Source organism: Naegleria gruberi (assembly GCF_000004985.1).
Source record: "Naegleria gruberi genomic scaffold NAEGRscaffold_65, whole genome shotgun sequence".
Taxonomy (NCBI): Eukaryota; Heterolobosea; class Eutetramitea; order Acrasida; family Naegleriidae; genus Naegleria; species Naegleria gruberi.
Genome location: NW_003163262.1, coordinates 105,067 through 120,108, shown reverse-complemented (window position 1 = coordinate 120,108; position 15,042 = coordinate 105,067). Strand labels below are relative to the sequence as shown.

General features: G+C 33.7%; 7 protein-coding genes and 1 non-coding gene across 8 annotated transcripts; 3 read left to right on the top strand and 5 right to left on the bottom strand.

Moving 5' to 3' along the window:
* Nucleotides 1–122: 122 nt before the first annotated feature.
* On the top strand, nt 123–1,529 carry NAEGRDRAFT_73957 (uncharacterized protein; the record flags this gene model as incomplete). The annotated part of the gene is made up of 1 exon (XM_002670993.1): nt 123–1,529. One exon carries the CDS (start codon nt 123–125, stop codon nt 1,527–1,529), a length of 1,407 nt encoding a protein of 468 aa, XP_002671039.1.
* NAEGRDRAFT_81667 (uncharacterized protein) lies at nt 1,517–2,268 on the bottom strand (the record flags this gene model as incomplete). Its single annotated transcript, XM_002670954.1, has 3 exons — nt 1,517–1,705; nt 1,754–1,987; nt 2,040–2,268. The coding sequence occupies 3 exons, from the start codon at nt 2,266–2,268 to the stop codon at nt 1,539–1,541; spliced, it is 630 nt and encodes a 209-aa protein (XP_002671000.1). The 3' UTR covers nt 1,517–1,538.
* A 316-nt stretch (nt 2,269–2,584) lies between these two features.
* On the bottom strand, nt 2,585–3,325 carry NAEGRDRAFT_81666 (uncharacterized protein). The gene is made up of 2 exons (XM_002670953.1): nt 3,306–3,325; nt 2,585–3,220 (listed from the first exon to the last, which is right to left on the bottom strand). The coding sequence occupies exon 2, from the start codon at nt 3,182–3,184 to the stop codon at nt 2,852–2,854; it is 333 nt and encodes a 110-aa protein (XP_002670999.1). The 5' UTR covers nt 3,185–3,220; nt 3,306–3,325; the 3' UTR covers nt 2,585–2,851.
* On the bottom strand, nt 3,294–8,123 carry NAEGRDRAFT_81665 (uncharacterized protein; the record flags this gene model as incomplete). Its single annotated transcript, XM_002670952.1, has 1 exon — nt 3,294–8,123. The coding sequence occupies one exon, from the start codon at nt 8,121–8,123 to the stop codon at nt 3,294–3,296; it is 4,830 nt and encodes a 1,609-aa protein (XP_002670998.1).
* A 1,256-nt stretch (nt 8,124–9,379) lies between these two features.
* Nucleotides 9,380–11,065, top strand: NAEGRDRAFT_73953 (uncharacterized protein; the record flags this gene model as incomplete). The annotated part of the gene is made up of 2 exons (XM_002670992.1): nt 9,380–10,367; nt 10,416–11,065. The coding sequence occupies 2 exons, from the start codon at nt 9,380–9,382 to the stop codon at nt 11,063–11,065; spliced, it is 1,638 nt and encodes a 545-aa protein (XP_002671038.1).
* A 55-nt stretch (nt 11,066–11,120) lies between these two features.
* On the bottom strand, nt 11,121–13,354 carry NAEGRDRAFT_53162 (uncharacterized protein; the record flags this gene model as incomplete). The annotated part of the gene is made up of 2 exons (XM_002670951.1): nt 11,121–12,379; nt 12,517–13,354. The coding sequence occupies 2 exons, from the start codon at nt 13,352–13,354 to the stop codon at nt 11,121–11,123; spliced, it is 2,097 nt and encodes a 698-aa protein (XP_002670997.1).
* Nucleotides 13,355–14,064: 710 nt separating this feature from the next.
* NAEGRDRAFT_t675 lies at nt 14,065–14,136 on the bottom strand. The gene has a single exon. It is a non-coding gene; the product is annotated as a tRNA-Glu (tRNA).
* A 229-nt stretch (nt 14,137–14,365) lies between these two features.
* NAEGRDRAFT_73952 (uncharacterized protein) lies at nt 14,366–15,030 on the top strand (the record flags this gene model as incomplete). Its single annotated transcript, XM_002670991.1, has 2 exons — nt 14,366–14,437; nt 14,485–15,030. 2 exons carry the CDS (start codon nt 14,366–14,368, stop codon nt 15,028–15,030), a joined length of 618 nt encoding a protein of 205 aa, XP_002671037.1.
* Between the last annotated feature and the right edge of the window lie 12 nt (nt 15,031–15,042).

The window sequence follows — 15,042 nt, the reverse complement described above, 5'->3', positions numbered from 1 at the left end:
CATCCAGGAATGATTTTACTAAATTTGGACAAGCATTTGATAAAGTTCAAGATTCTGCACTGGTAAAGAATAGAATACCTAATAAGAAATTGGATGATGAAATACATGAATATTTCTATTTAATGTATCACGATTCTGGATTTCAGAAATGTATTCATGAAAAGGAAATTGAAGGAAATTGTATTTCAGAAATTAGTGAAACAGTTTCGTATTTCAATCAAAGAAATGTATTAGAAAGGTATATGAAACAGAGATTAATACCAAAGGATTATGCTAGAATCTATATGAAAACTGTTGGAATAGTTGAAAGAACTGTTTGTGGAGTTACATGTTTCGATACTGGCGGACAGAGATGTGAGAGAAGTAGATGGGAAGATTTAATTACGAGCTCAGAATGTAAACATTGCTTTGTAATTTCTCTATCTCAGTGCAATGAATTGTGTTATGAACTTTCGGATTTGAATAGATTTGACGATTCGTATAGACTTTTTCAGAGTGTTTTGGAAAGAAAGGAAATCAAGAGACTTTATGTAATTTTCACAAAATTTGAAGTGTTGAGAGAAAAGATTAGGAGAGGATACAAGCTTTCATCATTCTTTAAGGATTTTAAGGGAAATGATTCAGATCCAAATGAGGTGAAAGACTTTATCATTGAAAAGTTTCTTAATTTGGATCGAGAATCTAAAATTGCCAAGCACTTTGTTGTTGATTGTTGTTTCCATAGAGAATCTCTAGTTGGAATGTTTAATGAAGTTGTTGGAAGACCAGCATTTGATATGATCGATCTGAATTTCATTCCAACACCTTCAGAAGTGGACAAATGGTTGGATAAAGTTGATCCAAATTGGAAAGTCAATATTCCAACCACTCGATTCACCAATTTAATGGATGCAATTCTTTCCAAACCAGAAATTGAAATTATCTGGACAGCAAGACCTTTGAAACGAGACGAAATTCTTTCTGTTTCAGAATTCTTTGATTTGGATGACATTCTGAACATGAGATTAGTTTGCCGTGAATTTAATGGAATTATGAATGAAGGCGGAATTAGGGTCAAGAAACCCAATCTTGAACTGTTTATGAAAACTCCCTTCAAATATGTGAAATTTATTGATTTACAATCATGTTTCTTGACAAGCGATATTTTTCAACATCTAGTTAAGGATGACAGATTTAAAAGTTTGGAATATTTAGATTTGAGCAATAATTACCTTCTCAAAGAAGAGGACTTTGAATATTTCTTTGAGAATCAACAATTTAGAAATTTGAAAATTCTCAAAATGGATTTTTGTAATTTCAGCAATCTTTCAGCGATTTCTGATTGTAAATTTCCTCCAAAATTGCAAAGCCTTTCACTGAATGGAGTTAAAAACTTGAATATTTCTGATCTATCCAAATTGGTGGACAATCTTGGAAATACTTTAACTGAATTGAATGTGATTCATTCTAATTTGGATATTTCCCAAATAGTCAATTCTAATATTTCTAAAAAATTGAAAATATTGAACTATTCTTTGGTGGGAAATTAATTTATTTCCTTAAACAACTCTTCTGAAAACATCACCATTCGATAATTGCCAAATATCCATATTAGGAGTAGTTGATCTCAAAATAGTATCTCCAGTAGGATCATGGAATGTAATATAGATAGTAGTCAATCCAGTAGATTCATCATTTGAGTAGAAACCTTCAGCAGTTCTTCCATCTGTTTCAATTAAGAATTTTTAATTATCTGAAACTATTCGAAACTTACCTTGATTACGCAAAGTAAAAGCATGACAAGTAGAGCCAGTGACAGTCCAAATCTTTCCTGACTTTTCCTTATATTGACCTCTTGGTTGAGCAACTGGTTGAGTAGCATTCACTCTAGTAAAAGTTTCTGAAGGTCCACGAATAATTTCTCCATCGGAGGAAATACTAACTTTCCAATGAGTACTTCCATCAAATGTAATATATGCAACTGCAGTAGAAATTTGACATGGAGCAACTATTTTCACAAACACAAATGACATGTTCATTCGAAACTATAGTTTACTTACCAACAAAACCAGTTGCCTTTCTATTGGTACCTTGTTGTGTCCAAGTGAAATGATTTCCCTGTTGAACACTGGTCCAAATCTTACCACTCGAAGTTTCTCTCCAAGAACCGACAAGGTTAATGTAACGAGAATTGTTTGACAAGGAACCACATGTTGATTGTTGTGCATGTACAACAGCAACAATGACAACAAGGACTGCTAAAAGAGTCAAAAGTAAACCTTTAACCATTTTTTTATGAGATGGAAAGTAATTGGTTGACTAATTACGTATGATAAGATTAGTTTTCTCATAGAGGGCGGTTTGCATGTGACAGTGGTGAAAAATTCTTTAGTTGGAACAACAGAAAATGGCACCGTCTTATTACTCTGAAACACATGAAAGCAACTAGAAGTGCGTATTATGTGAAGTAAACTGCCTACTTTAGGCACTCAATCTTAACCCAAATCATTCAAATGTTGCACAGAGTCCTTAAATGCCGAAAAGTGTGGTCTCTCAGGTCGTTTTTGATACAAGAGACATTAATACACTTACACATCTTTATTGTGAAGTAAACTGATGGTTAACTACAATTTATTAAGTCAATACAGAATATACTCATCCCTATCAAACTATCAAAGTGAAATATCTCAATATGAACCATTTGAATTTCTTCCAAACTGAGCAACACCGCTGATGTGAATTACGGAGTGTAAACACAATCAATTCTCATTTTGGGATTTGTTGCTTAATCTTGCACCTCGTTTGGCAAGCCTATTCACTGGAGGTCTTTCATTTAGAACTCATCTTTGTTCATAACAGAGCTCAAAATAAATTACTCCAAAGTATTATTTGGAGATAGGTAGGCTTCTTGATTGATTGTCAAGGTAATATTATCATTGTTTCTTGTTGGTGTTTTGGGTTCATTCAATGTTTCAAGATTTGCAGAATTTTTCTTTTGTAAAATGTTTAAACTTGTTCTCAACATGTCAGTGAAGGATGGAACAAGAGCTGGAGTGTGATGTTTCTCATGCAACATGTAAGCAATACATTCACCCTTTCCTTTCACATTTAAATGTCTTTCTTCAAAAGTGAAACCCAAATCATAAACTCTTTCATAGGTTGATCTGGAAATTTGAATTCTTCCTGGAATTGAATTAGATTCCATTCTTGAAGCTGTATTAATTGTATCTCCCCATAAATCCTATTTAATTAATATATTAATATGAAATATTGAAAATGTACAATTTACACAATAAAATGTTAAAATGTTGAAATTAAAAACATACATAGGCAAATTTCTTCCTCCCAATAACACCTGCAATAACACTTCCAGTATTAATACCAACACGAATATTAATTTGTTCAGATGGTTGTTTTCCTGATTTTGAATTAAATCTTTGTAAAACATCAAATGTATCAATGGAAAATCTCAAAATTCTTTCAGGATGATCTGATTGTGCATTTAATCCATGTAATCCACCCACACAAAAATATGAATCTCCAATCGTTTTAATCTTTTCCAAATTATATTTGTCTGTCAAATCATCAAATCCAATTACAATTTCATTCAACATTTGAACCAATTCAGATGCTTGAATTCCAGTACTTAATTTTGTAAATCCAACCATGTCACTAAAAAAACATGAAACATCATTGAATTTCTCTGCAATATAAGTTTCTCCTGATTTCAATTTACTTGCCACTGCACTTGGTAAAATATTCAATAATAATTCTTCAGAATGTTTCTTTTCTTCTGTCAATAATGAATTATGCTTCTTCTCTGTTGTAATATCCTTAATGAAACAAGTGACAACACTTTGAGAATTGTGAAGAGTGGCAAAAATATTGACACGTGATGGGAAGCTTGTTTGATTCTTTCTGATACATTCCAATTCAATAGAATCTCCTTTCGAATCACCTCTTGCTGCATTCACTAACATTTCATCAATGAGGTTTTTAATTTTCGATTGCTCATTCTTTTCAAATAATTGATACAATGATCTGCCAATCGTTTCTGTTTGATTATATCCAAATATCTTTTGAGCTGCTGGATTGAATATTTCAATATCAACCTTCTCTCCACTGCACATCACTGCTCCATCTACAGATGCGTTCAAAATGCTTCGAACTTTTGAGTCGCCCTCTGATGAAGAACCTTTCTTTCTTCTAAAAATGTTTGAGAATGAGTCAGGAAGATGATGATGTACAATATAATTCTTAATATTTTCGTTTGAGTCCATCAAGTCTAGAGGTAGATAATTGAAAAGAAGACGCAGTTGTTGGACTGAATTGAAATACTTTCCCATTGACATGTAAATACCAATCGAGAATATAAACAAAGTCAAAAATCCAAGAATGGCAAATGGAATCACCAACTTGTCTGATGGAACAGAGGCAGCCATAGCAAATACATCTGAAAATGACAGTAATGAATTGCTTACATAGGTAGAGAAAAAACTAACTACCAAATAGTCATCAAATAATGATTCAAATGTTGTTGATTTGAGATCAATATCTTCTGTGAGTTGTGTGGCTTTAGTCGTGTAAGTTGTGATCAATTTATCAACACCAATGCTGCAATTATGTGAAATCATCTTTTCAAATGTACAATTAGCTTCTCCCTTTATCATCAAATCAGTCTTTTCGAAAAGACCAATCACAAGAGTCTCATCTGGGTAATAATTAGACCCATACATGCACATATTCCAATAGAATCTTAATTTCTTAATTGATGCTTGAATAGATTCAGAACGCTCAGTATTAGATGAAACCAATCCATTAATAAATGTTTTGTCAGCAATTTTTAAATTAATGAATTCCTCAGTTATCGCTTCTGCAATATATTGGGAGTTTTCTAATGCATTGAAAGCATCCCTCATGGTGACATAGGACTCAAAGCTGTATTGAGAATTGCTGAGAGTTTGAGCTAGGAACAAACCAGCACAGAGTGCAACACAGATTGCTGTCACAATTCCCAATCCTACCACAACATTCCTAGGGTATAAAGCAGAGTTCTTGGCCGGTCTTACAGAGCTGTCATCTTGGACTAGCTTGCCCAAATTGTGATACATTTTTCCTGCTTCATGCTTTGACACATTCTTTTCCAATAAAACAATAAGCTTTTTCAAAAAAGACAAATCCAATCTTGCAAAGCACAAATAAATAGCAGTGTAAGTAAAATAAACAACAATTGAGCAAGAGTAGTAAATAATAAAAGTATTGGAAATCGTCTTGGTATAGCTCTTGGATTCCTCAACAAATTTGTAACAGAATGAAGAATAAGCTGCTGTCATAATATTCCTATTGTTGAATAGTATCATGAAAGGATAACTGCTGAAAGTATGTAGATAATCCTCATCTTCAAATTTGTAAATCTGCTCTGAATAGGTTATAGCCAAATTAGTAATATCTGCAATGGTAATATTGATAGCTGTGGTAGAGTTGTAAATCTTTTCCAAACCATTAGTATTTGCCTTTGGTTGATTAAAGCTATAGTAGTATTCATGAAATTCAGAGTACATATCAGTGGTAAACTTGGCTGTTTGTGCTAGCTCTTTCAATAGAATTAAGTAATCAATATTATCCCTTAGCTCTTTCTTGTGAGCTTTCTTGAATTCAGAAAGGCTCGAGTAGCCATATTCTGCCAATAATGAAGGCCAAGCTGATGAATTGGAACTGTACAACAATAGAGAGCTCTGATAACTTCTTGTTCCACTAACAATTCGAATAGCAGATGCAATCGGTGTACAGGCAGTATCCACAACAAGTACGCTCTCAGTAACATAATTCGAAAACATCAAGCTCATTACTAATGTTGAAACCAAAATTAGCAAGGATAGCACAATGAAAATGAAAAACATTGTGAGATGTGAATGATTCTTATGTGAGATGGCCAATGCATTCCTGAACAGAAGCTCCTTCTTCAATTCTGGATTATTCTCAACACCACCAAAATCGTTATTCAAATCTCCTACAACAGTGGACTCTACCTCATGATGATTAGCATCACCATAAGATAACGTCTCAAAAGCGTGACTGATTTGTTGAGGATGCACTCTGTTCTTTTGGTTCTTTTTAATTCTTCTTTTAGAGGAGGCATTCATTCGTTTGGAATCCTCTTCTTCAATTGTTGTTGCTTCAGAATATAATTCCTGAGCAGCTTCCTTATTGAATTTAAAAGATTCTACATATTTAGCAACACATCGAAGAACTGTCTTGTCGTTTTTGTAAATGTGCATTAAATTCTTGAATTTAGTTTCACATTCATGAGACAATATCCCAATCCTTACAATAATAGATTCACATTTTTCATGATTGATATTTTCTTGCATGATTTCCTTCCAGAAAGCTCTGTGAAGTGCTCGTAATTCATCCTGTCTTCTTTCTAAGTGACCAATAAGCTTGGCCATTTCAACATTGTTTCTGCTCTCTGGATTGGTTTGATAGACCGTTGCTTCTACTTGTTTTTGAGCTAGACTAATTAATAAATTATAGTAAGTGGATGGTCTTCTTTTAAAAGCTTTCTTCAAAAGTCCTTGAGCAAATGTTGTAGAATTGACCTCGTTTGGCAAATAATTTGCAATAATCATACTAGAGAGAAGGATAATCTCATTATCTAATTGGTTATTGGAAGAGAACCCCTTAATCAGAGCAATACAAATATAAATATCGAGTAGATTGTGCTGTGTGGGCGTTTCTGATTTTTCCGTTGGATATTTTTCTTTGAATTTCATAGAAAATTTAAAGAATATTCTAAGGTGCCTTAATTTTCTTGACTCAACCAACTGTTGATAAATAATTTGTGCTTCTTTCTCAATGTATTTTTCAGTTTCTTTGGAATCTAGATTTGTTTCATCATTATCTGATTGAATACATTCCAGAACAAAGTTTCTAATAGATCTCACAATAAATCTCGTATACAATTCCATAAGGGAGAAACCAAGCACAAAACCAATAATAATCAAACCAATAGTTAGACCTGCAAGTCCAACACCAAGTGTATTATCCACCGATGGCAGTATCTTTGATAGGGATGGGTTATTTACAATAGAAGTTACAATAGCTCCAATACTCGAAGCTAATCTAGCCAACAGGCAACCAAATACAATACTATTCTCAATTCTTCTAATGAATGGAATCAGCTTGGCAAAAATTATAATTAAAATAATAGATCCAACACTATGAACAATAGCTCTCATAAAAGAGTATTGTGTTGGAATGATAAAGTGTAAAAAGAGTTGCCACAGATTGAAGGCAACTAACAAGCTCATGAAAACTGGATTATCGGTCACAAATGGAGCTATATTTTGAGGATGGCAGTTTGGTACAATGAGCATGGAGAATACATTGAGTATAATCAATAACAGGATGGCCAAGATCATTACCACCACAAATATAATATTGCTAGTATCGTGGCATTGGATCACCTCATGGGAATAGAATTCAAATCTATTCAGATTTGATGAGCTTACTGTATAATTACAATCAAGAGAGAATGTCATCAAGTACAAGAGAGGTACTGATATGAATGGAAATACTTTGGAAAAGATGGCAATAGCTCTTCTCGAGTTCTTTAAATGTTGGGAGGTTGTCTTGTAGGCAAAGATTGTCCAGATCAATAGAATTACAAATACCAATACAATACCTACTCCAATAAAAGCCAATACAATACCTCCCTTATAAGGGATCCTTTCAAATGAGAGAGTAATAGCATAGTTGAGTACTGAGAAAATCCATGTTCCCCAATCTCCGTACATCATTTCTGGTCCAAGATTTGGTAGAAAAATTCCAATCCAAAACATGTACAAGTGAATCAACAAGGTTATCACATAACCATAGATTCCCTCCTTCACTTGGTTGTCTTGTATGAAGAGTACAAACTCCAAAGTCGAGTTCTTCAGTTTTGTTACCGCATTAACTTCAGAACCTGAAATGTCAGTTTTGGAATGTCTGTCAGAGGAACATACTGATGATCCTGCATAGTTACTGGTTGGAATTAGTAAGTAATTGTTGGCTCCCTGAGGTGGAGAGAGCAGCACCCTCGAATTACTTTGAGAACTGTTTGAACCTCTATCGTCAAACACATTAACATTGAGAGATGTCATTATTCTGGTTTTTTTAAAATTGAACTGGCTGAGTTGATGAAATAATCAAATACCTTGCTCAATAACAAAATCATAACCAATGAGATTTGTATGGCGGGAATCATATAAAACTAATAAGGATGTAGTAAAATGAAATTATATTTCTTTTCAGGAAGTCAGGTACAAAATACTTATGAACTTATGGAAAACGTTATGGAGCATCACAACCTTATTCGTAGTTTTTCTAATTAAATAGTGGTATTTTGTAGGAAGAATATTCTTGCATGCGGTCTTACTCTTATTATGGTGATGTCATTATAGGCCAATAAAATACTCAATTAACAACTAATCATCCACATTTGTCAATTGTTCTGTCACTGAAATGTCCTCTGATGTTTTGTATGAAACTGAATATGGACAATAATCAGTCACCATATCTGTTATCGGTACCAATTATACGGTTGTACATAAGCACACGATCTGGACAGTTAGCTCTTGCCCTTTCTATCTCTTGTTGAAGCTTGATTAGTGGATCAACATATTCTGTATTAAAATACGTCAAGATTTTGCTTACTATTCCATTATTCTTCACTCTCTCTTCTTCTAGTATTGGTTCATTAGAAATTGATTTGAATTCTGACTGAGCATTAGCACTGGCATTACGGTTCAATGGAATACTCTGGTTTGTTCTGTTCATCTTCCAAAATTATTATTTCTTCCTCGTGATGATTAACATTACTAATATTTGCTGCTGTTCCTTTGTGTTTGATCAATTTACGATAGACACACGCATAGACAAACTGACCCTGTTGTGTAGACATTTTTAAACGTTGGTCAAAACAAGGATACGAAGAGTCAACCTTGTTCTGTTGTTGTGATGGTGAAACATTGTATCACTTTTTTATTTTAAATATTTTTTAAAAAAATAGCGCCAAATAGAAAACTTCTTAACGGTCACTTCCAGAGTGGCTTCCTCAATATTTGAATCACAGCCTTATTATTGTTCGGAATTAAAAAATTGTTGTAGTAGGCTAGCAAGATTATAAGCAAATTATCATGGCTTGGTAATCAAAGGATTCTTCCATGTAAAGAAGATATTTTGCGGACCTTTATTCCTCCAAAATGGGTTCATTCACTTTTGCCACCTCATGATTCGTTCTAGATTATCCATCAGCACACCAAACAAAAAATTAGAAACACACCCTCTGTGTCATTATTTCAACACCAAATAGTCATTGTTTTTGACACATCATGGGTAATAGTTCTAGAAAAACATCATGTCATCAAGAAAAGAATTAACGGAAAGTTTGTTAGATAAAGATTCGTATGAAGTGCCAGATATTCAGGTGATGAATTCAAGTTATAGTGAAGATGGACTTTTACCACCATCAATATCATCATCGAGAAGAGAGTTACCAGAACTTTCTGTGCCTATACGATTGTCGGAAGACCCATCAATGATGACAGGAAATTATGAATTGTCTAGTGTCAAAATTGATAAGAATTCATTGTATACCGATAATACAGATGGAACTAGTAGTAACAATAGGAGGCTAATTTCACCAAGGAGGATGAAAATAAATTATGTGGACGAACAGGATGACTTTTTAGTGGCTAGAGCTAAATACCCTGATGGAAGATATTGTGTAGTGGCGAGACAATACCTGTCTAAAGATTATTTCAAAAAGGACTATCAAGTAACGATATCGAATTTTGATGTTTTTCAAACAGTGTTGGCAGATGTTTCAGATATTGAATCATTAATGTGGAAAAAGACAACAGGACAGTACAATGAATTGGATGAAAGAGAAACCTGCATGGCAATGTGTCATGTTTCAGACTTTTTATTTGAAAGTCTAAATGCTAGGTATGAGTATATGGCTTTGTCCAATCAAAGCTTTAGGAAGGAAAAGAAAGTAGATCATGAATATTACCAATCCAGATATCACAAACGTAGTGAAAGAACTCGACATAACACAGCTGATGAATATTTCCAAGTGGAAGATATTACCTGTAAGCAATTCTCCAAGAATTGTTGCTATGCCTTATTGTTGATAGTATCAATTTTCATCTTCCTCCTTGTTGCTAGTGTTCCAATTTGGTTAATTGAGGGAACCTATGAAGCTCAAACCCTGAATCAAATGACCAGTAACTTTACCATTAATAACGTTACCACTTCCTCTAATGAGACAGACATTACCTATGATTTATTCAATATTGACCATTGGTATTATACTAATTGCTTGTATTTTAGTACTGTGACGTGTAAGTTAATTTCAAATCATACAATTCTTTTAACTTTCGTCTAAATAGTTACTACTGTAGGATATGGAGATGTTGTTCCTCAAACAGTTGCAGGAAAACTATTTGTAGTTTTATTTGGTATTTTGGGATTGGCAACGATGGGAGCCATGACAGGAGTATTATTTAAAAAGTTAATGCAAAACACCAAATCCTTCCTCACCTTAATTTCCAATATTATAGTATTCTTCATCAAACTCTGCATGTCATGCAGTTTCAATTCCACTCAAAGAAAGACTAGTAGGATAGAACGAGTTGTTTCTGTAATTGTGAAACATCCTCTTAGTCAAATTGTATATTTCTTCTTCCTAGTGGCAACGTATTCCATTGTTGGAGCTCTCATCTTTATGGCATTTGAAGATTGGGTGTTTGGTGATAGTCTCTACTTTGTATTTATTACACTAACAACTATTGGATATGGCGATCTTAAACTGAAAAATTCAGGTTCTAAATTCTTTTTGATATTCTTTATTATTTGTGGAATAGGTCTGTTGGGTATTTTACTTGCCTTAATTGGTGGTGTATTCAAAAGATTACTGAAAAAGATTTACCTGAAGACAACCAGTCAACAGGAAGGAAACAAAAATGAAGATTTTTTCAATGTTGCCTCAATTCAAGAGCATAACACTCCAGGAAGAGATTCAGATCATCATAGATACTAAATCCGTGTGTCACATTGTATGACACCATGTTGGAAATCTTATCATTCTGAAATACTTATAAATTTTCTTTATTAAGTATTGCAATTTCGTTCAATAAGTTTTCTATATTCTCGCACAACTTATTATGATAACTTCCAAACCAGTTGGAAAACTTTCTCTTTAAAAGTGAGAGCAATCTAAAATCATTCCTCATTCTACGCACAAGTAACGCGGGCGGAGGAGTTTTGTTGAGCAGCTCTCTTCGAATCAGGTCAGCATGAATGTTTGCCACCACGAACACAGCCACAACCAATAAGCAAATATTTACTGTTTCTGTTGGTAGTAGTGCATAATAATCACTAAGCTCGTCTGCAAAGGCACTCCTCCATATTTTACACTTTTCAACAATTTCACTATCACATTGTTGTGTAAATTGTTGGGAGCTGTTGATTATTATTTCGTGGAGAACAAGCAGACTGCAACTAGTCAAGTATATTTTCTGTAACACGAATACTACTTGATTAAACTCGTTTAAATCTAGACTTGATGATTCATTCAGTGAAATAGCTTGTACTTTTCCAATTCCAAATTGTTCCAAAGCTTCTTCTTCCAAATGTTTCACATTATTCTCAGCTATTCCTATTATTAAGAAGGGTACATTAGTCTGATTCCTAAAAATCACATTAGGGGACTGCAACAAACACAGCAGTTCATATTTACATCTACCTCTGATATCTATTGAATTTCCAAAGACAAATCTATTCACAAATGAAGAAAATTGGAAAGTACTACTTTCTTTCAGTATGAATGATTGATTATTGAAAAGTGGAGAGGAAACCATTGATTCAGGTTGTATGTATTCTTTTAGGTTTTCCAGTGTGAATTTCAATTCATCCAAAAGCATTCCACAATGAATCCTCTTTTTGATAATTAGAATTTCCTCCTTTGATATTCCATCAAATAGATTTTGAGGTATTTCATTAGCATTGATTGGTAAAAAACTTTGTTCCTTAAATACAGGAAACCTTTCATCCAGCATGACATCTGCCAATCTAACAAATTTTACAGCTTCTTTCAAATCTCCCATCGACAATTTGTACTGACACAATATTAACCTAGTTCCTATCAAGAACAGAGACTGAGAATCCATTCTATTCGATGTGAAAAACATTGTCCTATTCTCAAAAGTGGTAGAAAGACAAAGAAGCCTATTTGATTCGGTTTCATCTTCCAATATTTGAATGCACTTGTTGTAGTATTCCTCTGCCTCTCGCCATTCTTCCTTAAAATACAGAATCAATGCTTGTGAGGCATACATTAGTGCTAACAAATCATCTGGGAATAATTGTAAACTTTCCGAGTTTGTCAAGTCCAACAAAGTCAACACATCTGCCCTTGTCATAATGTCATTCCCAAACCTTCCATATATACAACTTGGTAACTACTTCTTCCAATCAAATACTTCAACTTACGAAATATGTTTCGAATAATAATCCAATGATGATTCAAGAAAGTTCTTTGCAAAGAGTCTGATTTCATTTCTAAACTCAAAAGTAGCATTTTCTCTATGGGAATCACCATCACCATCACCATCACCATCACATGAGAATGTTCTTCCACTAATTTCCTTGCTGACATTGGTTTATCATCAATTACACAATATTTTTCACATTCTTCCATTGGTTCCTCATCTTCAGCTTTAGTTTTGGTATTCAACTTGAACTTATAGACCTTATACTTGGACTTGGGTTGTTGTGGATGTGTGATTGATGCATGCATGCTACTTGATGTCTTCTCATTCAGATCGACAAACTCTGCATTGAAATTCTTCCTTAACTTTTTTGGAGTCTCATACATGCATTCGAAATTGTTCTTTAAACAATAACTACATGCTGGTAAGACTCTATCACATCTAGTATGTCTACTTTTGCAACGTTTACATGAGATGGGATGTAATGTTATCCTTGCTGAACATGTTGATGGTAAAGATGATTCGTTATTCACAACTGGTGAAGAAGGTAACGATATTGTTGCTTGTTGCATGACAATGTTTGTTACTGGTGTGTGATGCTCATGTTCATATGTTGATGACGATGAAGAAGAAGGACTTTTAGTATGAAGATTAGTACATGTAGTAACAGCAAGATACTTCTCTGGATTATGGTGCTGGTGTTGGTGCTGTACTAATACATGTAGGTTCGGACATGATGATGCTAATTCTGTTGTTGATGTTTGTGGTTGTTGTTGTCGACGTTGCTGAGGTTCTTGTTGCTGCTCTCCTTCAATCCCAATTCGAGAGACTCGTTTCATTATTTGCTCCGTTCTTACTTTTTTTCGTTTCGTAAAAGCGCAACTTTGTGAAATTGGAGAAGAGAGTTGTTGTCTTTTATTGAGTTTAGTAATCCGGAGAATCTTGAAGATTGGGTAATTTCAACAACTGCTTTGCTTACTTTGGAAAGTTTATTATTGAGAATGAAGCAATATAATTAATCATTCATGAATGCTTCCCACAAGTCATCAAAATAGGTATCATCATTGTTGGGAAGATATTTGGAATGCATCATGGTAGATTCTCTGCTGTTGTTGAAATTATTTACCATCGAGTTAGAGGGTGCCGAATGCCACTGAAAGATGTTGTGACAATAATCTGGTTGTTGGGTGGCTTTTCGTTTGTTGGGTGCTTTTGTCTTTGGGAGTGGGTTGCTGCATCGATCTTTGGTTTTAGAGGTTTCGTCTACAATCACAAATGCTCTCATTTTGTTTTTGTTATTCAGAAACTGAATCAGTTTGGACAATTTAATGGACTAAAGGGGGATTTTGTATATAAGGACCTGCCGAGCACATCCCTATTAAGGTGAAAATGTTTTTGGCAAGATTTGGTCTTGCTATCTATCATCCATGTTTGCGATATCTGAACTCTGAGGTTCTGGGGATTTCTGTTCATTTGAATAAAATTTAAACACACAACTGTAGTTTGGACAAACCCACTTTAAATTAATAAGGCAAAACCTAAAATTATCCTCCCATGCCGGGAATTGAACCCGGACCTCCTGGGTGAAAGCCAGGTATCCTAGCCATTGGACTACACGGGATATACATGTTGATTGAATCTATGCTCTACTTATACAGTCTACATAACAACTGTGCTTTAGCATTGTTACAAAAAACTAATAATTCATCATTTAACGTTTTTTGTTGAACGAATTACAAAATAATAATAATTTGATATTACATCTATTGGCATTATTTTTATCTCCAAAACACTAAAATGGTGCTCTGTAAATTTGACATTGATTTATGACAAAGTAAAACCAATAAAAAATGTCAGAAATTGTCCAAACTTTGATTCAAGCCGAAAAGTCCTACATTGATCAACTCAATACTTTGATACAGGTTAGTTTCAATATTAATTGACCAAGATTTATCCTAAATATTATTAGAAATATTTATTACCACTCGCTGATGAGGAATCTTCACCTCTTGTTCATTCCGTTTGTCATCAATCCGAAGAACATCATCAAGAAGAAAATTATCTTCATAATATTTCTAGTAGTTTAAATATTATTACAAAATTACATCATTTCACCTTGACAAGATTGGAAGATTTTTCCAATAAGAATAATTATGCAGGATTTGGATCGTTATTTTCAACTGTTTCATCACAATTGTTGGCTCCTTATAAACAATATTATAGTTCAGTTCCTAAAATTCTTTCCTATTTGGAAAGAGAAAAACAAACAAATGATGCTTATAAAAAGTGGTTGACTGAGAATGATGAAAGTAAATTGGTTGATTTACTTGTCAAGTCACCTCAAGATCATTTGAATTTCTATGTAACACAATTGAATAATTATGGATCTAGTAGTGATGATGAAAAACAAAATATCACAACAAGTTTGGACTATTTGACCAAAACTATTGAATCAATTGCTCAAGCTCAACATGCCAAGCATCAACCTATTCGTCGTCTCTCTGAAAAACATTAATTAATATTATAT